Source organism: Berghia stephanieae, chromosome 2 (assembly GCF_034508935.2).
Source record: "Berghia stephanieae isolate SIO BIC M18660-M18661 chromosome 2, UCSD_Bste_1.3, whole genome shotgun sequence".
Classification (NCBI taxonomy): domain Eukaryota; kingdom Metazoa; phylum Mollusca; class Gastropoda; order Nudibranchia; family Aeolidiidae; genus Berghia; species Berghia stephanieae.
Window position 1 is genome coordinate 102,529,917 of NC_088361.1, and position 9,658 is coordinate 102,539,574.

Genomic DNA, 9,658 nt, shown 5'->3' on the forward strand with positions numbered 1-9,658 from the left:
TTTGTAAATCATCTCTCTGTTATGCATTGTATTATGTTTAGTTCACATATTATATTATATGATTTGTAAACATTTGGGTGTATTCCTCTTAGTTGGGACCTGTTCTTTTGTCTGGATGAGACTTTTAGGTGATCTCAAACTATGTACTTAGACGGTGGGCTCTTGGAATCTACATCTGTTCCCTATTTGAACCAATTCCCCTTTGTCTTACCTTACCTTTTGTGCTTTAATTGTAATTCTAGAACTTTTTGCTATCCCATTTTCTTCCTGTTTACTGGCGCTAATATGACCTTAATGTGTTCCAAGCGCCGTAATACCCTTAAAAACAAAAGCAAACAATCCTTTTTACCGGCACTGATATGACCTAAATGTGTTGCAAGCGCCGTAAAAGCCTTAAAAACAAACAAAACAAGCTCTTTACTCATACTCTCTCACCACTGCTGGGTGGTTTCTGTAGTCCTATAGCGTACAGGAAGTCACCTACTGTGTCTTAATCCTCCGATATCTGTTTCCCAAGTTGCTTTCTGGGTTTTTTTTTCTCGGAATGATGATATTACATGTTGTTTTGGGAGATGACATTCTTCTCCTTGGGAATTAGCTTTCTGTTAAAAAAGGTTGATTAGGTACTGTAATGTCTGGATGATACTCTTAGGTTATCTCTTAGTAGGATAATATGGGGTAATTTCATCTTTTGTCCACCATTTCCTTATTTTTGATTTAACTGGCGTATATTTGGCTTCTGATTTCGCCACTGTACTATCTAAACAATCATTTTAAAAAAATGATTCAAAGAGGACAAAATCATTGCGAAAAAAAAGCAGAAATGAATTATTTTCCAAAAAATGGGGCACTGTATTGTGTTATAATACTTGTTGTTTCAGTCGTTATGTTAAGTCTATTGAATTATTGGATGAGCAGAATATGGAAATGTCTTGTTACATGTCTATGTGTTACTATACTATAATTTCCAAAAAGGATCAATACAGTGTATCTTATCTTATTGTATCTTAATGTACTATTTCAAATATGAAATTTAAAGAATTCTATTAAACTCAAGAAACTGAGATCAGCCGAAGATTATCGACCGCTCTGAAAATGCAGTGCTGAAGTTCGTAATTTTAAAACAATCAAACATGCATCGGTTTACTTCAATTCATTTGAAATATAAAAACAGAATTGATTTATAATTTGTGAAATTCAAAACCATACTTAAATTGTTTGGACGGATTTCCCTTTTTCGTACGTCTGACGTCAGTAGGAATCATTCAGATTGTCAAAAAAAAAAAAGAAGATAAATGCGGAATAATAGTGTTGAAAAATGTAGTTCTTTAGAGGCCATGGAGCAGGAGATTATCCCCGTTTCTCTAAGGTGAAACGGATAATAACAACTGCTAGCCACTCTTTGGATAGGACTCTAGCCTATCGCAGAGCGCTTTCCTCCAGATCTAACAGATCCAGCAACCCAATTACTGCTGTGTGGACATGGGGCGGGCGGAGGTCAGAAAGTAATCTCGACTGCGCCTGGGATCGAAATAAGAATCTTGGCCATGGTAAAAGTCTCGTCGTGCACGTTACGCCTTGCAGTTGGTCAGGGACCCTTTGTAAAGAGCTTCGAGCGGATATTGCTCTATATAAAAGCTCAGGTTAAAAAAACAACAACGAAAAGTGCTGAAGCGGAGCAGGAACTCGAAATCTCCCGGGTCAAAGTGGAAATTATCAAACCACCTTTTCACATTGCAATGCCAAACACTCGTTCACTCCCCACCCCCACCCCCACCCGCCCCCCACCAGCGCCTATGTATTCAAGAATTTTCTTTTCATTCATCCATCAGTGAAAGTTTTCTATAGAGTTTGTCCCAAGGGAAGACTGGAATAACCAGGCGTCAGCCGCAAGGCAGCGCCGCAAAGTGAGCTTGGTAACCACAAAGCTGGGAGAATTGCATTCGGCACATTCTGTGTTGAGGCACAGACCAATCAGCTAAGTCACACCGCTCCTTGCGATAGAAAATCAAAATCTGAGGTTTTCCTTGAAAATGCAAGTAATTCATCAGATGTTGTCTATTTATATTTGGCAGTAAGTTATAAAAAGAATAATAAGATCGCTTTTTATACAATTACAATTACAAACGTTTATTTATAATCAAAATCTCATACTAATATTATTATATCTACTTTGACGTCTGTCAAGACTCTCAATACAGTCAATTCTAATCAAACAGAACATCCATTTCATTCTCTTGTCTCAGTTTGTTCAGAACTCTTCCTCTTCCGCCAGTGGGCACAGTACCCTCCCCCCCCTCCTCCTCATCCATCATTCACTCCTTCGCTTTCATCCTCTTCTTCTTTCTTTCTCTCTCTCTCTCTATCTCTCTCTCTCTCTCTCTCTCTCCCTCTCTCACTCTCTCTCTCTCTCTTCCAGTCATGGGTTTTACTTATCGCTGTCTAATAGCTCAGAAACTCACTGTACAAATTCATCAAACTTCAAATGAGGCGTGGAAACAAATGCAGAGTGATTCAATCAAATGGCAACATTATGTGAGCATTTACACATATCATTATCGTACGGCACAATAGAAATATCTAAGTGAGAAATTGGGGAGTAGGGACTGGTATAAGTATAAGATAATAATATGAAAACAGTCTGTATGACACAGTTCCAAAGAAAGCAAGAAAGAAAATACAAGAAAATGACCATCTTCAAAAAAACCAGTCTTCCTCGACAGAGGGTATACTGAGGGGAACCTTTTTAGTGAAATGGTAGCAAATATGACCGGTAATCAGGAGATCTGAGGTTCGATCCCCGGTCGAATTAGACTGATGTTTTGGGATGTTTTTTTTTCATTTTCTTCTGTTTTTCTTTCTTGCTTTTTTCTGACACTGTTTTATACACACTTTATCAGATCATTAAAATATCTACTTGTCATACATAGAATGCGAGCCCTTCAATAATTAGGAACGCATTATTATACACATAAAGTGTTTCTATTTCATTGACTCACTTTGTCTTTTACCAAAAAAAAAAAAAAAAACACAAAATAACAAACATAACAACAAACGAGTCATCTAAAGGGGACAATGAAATCAGTAGCTGATGTAAACATGAAATAACAAAAACGTTAACGGATTGCTGTTAATGAGGGCCATTTATACAACTCATTAAGTGCAGTGAAAATCAAGTAATAATTATTGTTAGACTAAATTATATTATTCTTTTACGTCTTCAAATCACAATAAATAAAGTATTTATTGTGAGCCTGTTAATTCCATGGTATCCAAAAGACTTAACGAACTAAAAAGCAAAAACAAAAAAACAAGCAAACGGAAGTAATTCATTTACTATCCGAGTCACGTGGTACATTTTCAAAGTCACCGCCACAACTAAGCCTCCCCCGATGACACCATTCCTAACACTTGCAATACACCCATCATTTTCTATCCGAGTCAGAGTGTCACTTGGTATATTTTGAAAATCATCCCCTCAACAAAACAGCCCCTGATGACACCATTCCTAACACTTGCAATACACCCATCATTTTCTATCCGAGTCAGAGTGTCATTTGGTATATTTTGAAAATCATCTCCTCAACAAAACAGCCCCTGATGACACCATTCCTAACACTTGCAATACACCCATCATTTTCTATCCGAGTCAGAGTGTCACTTGGTATATTTTGAAAATCATCCCCTCAACAAAACAGCCCCTGATGACACCATTCCTAACACTTGCAATACACCCATCATTTTCTATCCGAGTCAGAGTGTCACTTGGTATATTTTGAAAATCATCCCCTCAACAAAACAGCCCCTGATGACACCATTCCTAACACTTGCAAAACACCCATCATTTTCTATCCGAGTCAGAGTGTCACTTGGTATATTTTGAAAATCATCCCCTCAACAAAACAGCCCCTGATGACACCATTCCTAACACTTGCAAAACACCAATCATTTCCCATTCCGACCGTTCTTTCCGCTCCCCTGGGTAGATGGAGGAACGATCGAAGCTCTCCTGGATGAAAAGAACGCGTAGACGGGTGTGAAGACCAGCTCGCCCAGGGTGTGTTCCGTATCGTCCTTGTCCTTAATGCTCACTTTACCAAACAGCATGCATTCCTCGTAACTTGGAGTTTCTGGACAAAAGGAATGGTGAAAAATATAAATAGAATGGGTTTTAAACTCTATCATGCTTCAACCCGTACCCCATACTAGAGTAATTTCACTGACTGAAATTTGAACGTGTTACATTTGTAAGCAAAACATAAATTCATCAAAACCCATCCATCCCTCAACATTTTGCATCGGATTAAATGGAGACAAAGACATTTCACACAGTGGACGCAGATCTCCTTCTCGTGACATTTACACACTTGTATATGCATTGCATTTCCCTTTACACCATCGAGTCATCAAAATATTTACTGACTTCATATTTCGATATTTAAGAAGTCATTTCTTTGACTCTTCTATTCTCTTCTTCTTCTCTTCTACATTCTTCTTCTTCTTCTTCTTCTTCTTCTTCTTCTTCTTCTCTTCTTATTCTTTTCTTCTTCTTCTTCTTCTTCATTCTTTTCTTCTTCTTACTTCTCTTCTTCTTCTTCTTCTTCTTCTTCTTCTTCTTCTCTCTCTTCTTCTTTTCTTCTTCTTCTTCTTCTTCTTCTTCTTCTTCTTCTTCTTCTTTTTCTTTCTTCTTCTTCTTCTTCTTCTTCTTCTTCTTCTTCTTCTTCTTCTTCTTCTTCTTCTTCTTCTTCTTCTTCTTCTTCTTCTTCTTCTTCTTCTCTTCTTCCTTCTTTCTTCTTCTCTTTTCTCTTCTTCTTCTCTTCTTCTTCTTCTTCTTTCTTCTTCTCTTCTTCTTCTTCTTCTTCTTCTTCTTTTTCTTCTTTCTTCTTCTTCTTCTCTCTTCTTTCTTCTTCTTCTTCCTTCTTCTTCTTCTTCTTCTTCTTCTTCTTCTTCTTCTTCTTCTTCTTCTCTTCTTCTTCTTCTTCTTCCTTCTTCTTCTCTTCTTCTTCTTCTTCTTCTTCTTCTTTCTTCTTCTTCTTCTTCTTCTCTTCTTCTTCTTCTTTTTCTTCTTCTTTCTTCTTCTTCTTCTTCTTCTTCTTCTTCTTCTTCTTCTTCTTCTTCTTCTTCTTCTTCTTCTTCTTCTTCTTCTTCTTCTTCTTCTTCTTCTTTTTCTTCAATTAAAGCCAAAGCTTCAGGCTGAAGATTGTATGGCCGATATTTCCAAAGTCCATTTTTCTCATCAAAGCATTGTGACAACCAATATTATTCGTGCAGGACACGACGACAATTCCCACTGAAATTCGGCTTTGCGACCTTTACAAGAAAAACATACAATTTCATCAAAACACATTCACTATTAATCAACGTCCGATTACAGAGCGTCAACATATCAAACACCCGGAAAATCTCTCTTTTTTCTTCTATATTCCTGGAATTTTTAATTCACATTGTCATTTAGGCCCGTCGGTCAAATATTTTAAGTTTCATTGATTACTTTATTCTCATCACTTCTATTTAAAAAGTCCACTTTTCTCATCCAAGCCTTTTAACAATAAGATACGTGCAGCACACGGCGAGCAATTTATCACAGGCTCCTTTGAGAGACATATCAAGTCATACAGATACATCATGCTATTGTGTGCAGTGTGTATCATGCAGATAGATACATGCACAGAAATTCATCAGAAATATAGGATAGAATAATACTTCGAAATCAGCGCATAAATGTATCTTAAATAAAACCACGTTTCTTAATTCAAAGCATCCCAATTTTTTAATGTTCAGATACAAACCAAGCTTCAAAGTTTTTTTACTGGAAATCATGAAAGTTTGGAGTTGTCTCCCATTCTTTTCAATCCTTGCAACACTCCATGCATAGGAGTACTACGGCTACTGTGTCAAACACAGTGTATTTACCCTCGTTCCCGAACATAAAGTTTACGACCAAATGTGTACCGGTAGGGACCAATCCGAGATCCTTTGATGATCTGCGAGGACCTTGACCTTTCTGGACCACATCCGGTTGCCTTGACCCTCCAGATGTCTTTTTAGCCAGGGGTAAAGTTCCTATAACGATTTCCTCTTCAAACTCTATATCGTCACAGGCACAACTTGCGTCCGAGCCCACACTGAACTGCAACGCAAATGGAGAAAACTTCGTTTGAAAAAGATGGTGTCATGGGAATGAGGAATAACTTACTTATCGCAGAAAGAAAAACCCGAAACTAAAGACAAAACAAGAAAAACAAACAAACAAACAAACAAACAAACATACATATCTTAAAATCAACTCATTCATCGTGTCCATTTTAACAAATGCGCCATTCAAAGCTCTTGCTTGCTCGCAATTCCTCTTTCTATTAAGAACAAAATGCATATTACTTGAGCTTTTATATAGCGCAATATCCACTAAGCAAGCTTAAATCTTTAAAAAGGGTCCATGACCAACAGCAACACGTAACATGTAGAACGAGACATGACGACTGTTAGGCGATATTACAAGGTTTTTCGACAGAGACAAATCTGTTGACGGGCAGGTTCTCATTTTACACATGAGTACGATGAAAAAATGTGAGTAAAGATCCTTTTCCAATGACTCAACAATGCGCCGATCGACGCTCGATCCGAAAGTGAGTGTCATACCACTAGACCACATAGCCGCACTATTATATTCAATTACATTGTTTTAGTATTTGATAGATACATAAATGAATATATAAAATATGGATAGATAGATAAATAAATAAGTGGTTTTAAATATTGAATTAAAGTTAATTTCAAATACTTAACTACGTTCAGTTTCTTCTTCTTCTTATCTCGCATTTTGCAGTGTTGCCATAATGAATGCTACATCTCCGTGCATCTCGGTTCAGAGCACCATCTTCCTCCAGGCCCAGTTCCTTCACATCGCCCTTGACCTTATCAAACCATCTAGTCTTTGGGCGTCCCTTTTTCATCTTTCCGCTAATTGTAAGTCCAATACTTTCCTTCCCACCTACTCCCTCTAACGTCGCTTTACATGCCGGAACCATTTCAATCTATCTTCTCTCATCTTTATTGATACATTCTTATTCTTCACTTCAGTCAACCTTCGAACTCGTTCATTGCTCACTTTATCCAGCCAAGTGACCATCTCAACATCCTCATTTCTGCCACCTCAACTTCTTTATATAGTTTCTTTGTTGTAGCTGCTGTCCCTAGTCCATATAACATTGCTGGTCTTACAACAGTTGTATAATAATATATTATCCCCTCTCACTTTGTGGATATTCGTTTATCACACATAACTCAAGTTACCTTCCTCCTATTATTCCAGCATGCCTGTATCCTCTTCTTAACCTCCATCTCATTGCCCCAATCTCCTTGTACAGTAGGTCCTAAGTATTTGAATTGGTTTGTTTCTGGCACATCCTCTTCTCCTATCTTTATTTGTGGTCCTGCTCTCTGCTGTCTAATGCACAAATACTCTGTCTTCGATCTATTTACCCTTAATCCCCTATTTTCCACACCCATCTCCAACCCTCCAGTTCCTTTTCCGCCTCAACTTTTGTATCATTCAAAAGTACTACATCATCCGTATACATCATATTCCATGGTGCCTCTCGACGAATGTGTTCTATTAGAACATCCATTACTATTGCAAACAGCAGTGGGTTGTAATCAGGACAGCTGTTGTCTCAACTACATTAAATGACCCAGATGAGCCGACATCTGTCCTTAACACTGTTTTGTTTCCTTTGTACATATATTGGATAACTGATAAGAGAGAAAAATAAAACAAAAACATAAACTACGTTCAGCTTACTTTTTTTTATTTTTCTCTCTTCCTATGTTAACCTGATTGTTTAGCTTATATTGTGCATCACATCAAAGACAAGAACCAAATGCAAACCGGTTGTTCAGGAGATTCAAAGAAACATTGTTTTTGGAATTTTCCAACATTTTTATGCTTGGTTTTTCTATGAGTTATATTTAAAGGGTTTGTGATTTATGATTTTAAGCAGTCAACTGCTTTCAGGTTCATGATGATGATAATGATGATGATGGTGATGATGACGATGATGATGATGATGATGATGATGATGATGATGATGATGATGATGATGATGATGATGATGATGATGATGTTGATGAAGATGATGATGATGATGATGATGATGATGATGGTGATGATGATGATGATGATGATGATGATGATGATGATAATGTTGATAATTATGAGGAGGAGGAGGAGGAGGAGGAAGGGGTTGATGAATCGTTGACGGAATACCTGTAATTTGTATTGTGCTTTGATATACTTGCATCCTCCGAGATGTGATGGGGGTAGCGGTGGAACCCTAATGGCATCCGTCCATACAATCTCCTTGCCTCGAGGGATTTGATCCTTCTGTACCGTCGCTATCACTTTCTTTTCTTGTTTGAATTTCCCATCGGCTAAATAGGTAATGTACTAGGAAAACAAAAACATTTCAATGCTGACAGTATTAGCAAAGCGATATTCGTAACTTCGCACAGTAAATATATTCATAAGTAAAGGTCTGTCTTTAACAAAGGATAAAGAACCTTATCTGTATATTATAAGATTTTCACAAGGTGACGGAGTGTCTTCATAAACAAATTAATTCATATTTGAAGGGGTTAGTTCTATGCCGCACCCACGTCCTGTTTTGTCATTTCTAGACGGAGGAGCGGCTATAATATGGGCTTTCGGATCGGAAGATTCTGGGTTTGAGCCTCGCTCGGCGCATAGTTGAGTCCTTGGAAAAGGACTTTATTCACTCTTTATTCGCTCTTTATTCACATTCTGCCACCGTACTCAGGTGGAAAATGAGTACCTGGCCGTTAAGAGCGTAGGAAAAATTGTAATATCGCCTAACAGGGGTCCTGTTCTACATGGTACGTGTTATGTTGCTCTTGGTCAGGGACTCTTTGTAAAGTGCTTTGAGCACGTTTAGTGGATAATGTTCTATATAAAAGCCTCACGTTTTAGAAGTAACTGATAATCGTGATGATGCCAGTTATTTCGAAAGTCAAATTGATGAATCAGTTACAATTTCTTCTGTGTCGGTAAGAAAGACAGAAACTACAGGCTACAAGAAAGAAAACCCAGCAAGATCCACAGCATTTCGACGCTGTTACGATTTGGGGCAAAATTGGACTTGGGCAATGTGTAGAACTAATCCTATCACAAGGAACCAAAGTCTAGTGATTTTACCTAAAAATATATTTTATACGAACATGACTCGGGGTTTTTAAAAAGCCTCTTGTTATAGATTTTTGAAAAGTCAAATTAGTTTGCTGGCAGCGTTTCAATCACATCACAACGAAACTGAAAATATACCCTAAGTCTAACGAAAAGGACGTAGCCTTTCATTCACTTTTACAAAAAATAAGATATGTATGTTGACAATTATCTAAACGATTATAGTACAGTGGAATCCTGATAAAGCCAACACCGCCGGATAAACTTTTAACGTTTGACATATTCATTTAACTCTCTCCTTACCGGCCAGTTTCAGAATTGTCCACAAAACTTGAAATCCGCCCAAAACAAAAATATATTTTTCTTACTCAAACAGAAGATTAACAAGTACATTCTATGCATAATATTGTTCATCAAAATGAGCTCTACAATACAGTGGCAAGTTTTTAAACAAATCTT

The 9,658-nt window shown here is 37.4% G+C and overlaps 1 protein-coding gene across 8 annotated transcripts in view; it reads right to left on the minus strand.

The window, feature by feature from the left end:
• Positions 1–2,103: 2,103 nt before the first annotated feature.
• Positions 2,104–9,658, minus strand: part of LOC144966108 (arrestin domain-containing protein 17-like) — a 67,730-nt gene continuing 60,175 nt past the window's right edge. For 4 of the 8 annotated variants that reach the window (XM_078902200.1, XM_078902203.1, XM_078902202.1 and 1 more), the window contains exons 6-8: positions 8,267–8,446; positions 5,953–6,130; positions 2,104–4,130 (exon numbers count right to left, since the gene is read on the minus strand). In XM_078902200.1, the coding sequence (XP_078758326.1) occupies positions 3,946–4,130; positions 5,953–6,130; positions 8,267–8,446 (543 nt within the window). In that variant the 3' untranslated portion in view covers positions 2,104–3,945. Of the gene's footprint in view, positions 4,131–5,913; positions 6,131–8,266; positions 8,447–9,658 lie in introns of all 8 variants that reach the window. The other 4 variants (XM_078902196.1, XM_078902199.1, XM_078902198.1 and 1 more) reach the window with 1 other exon arrangement.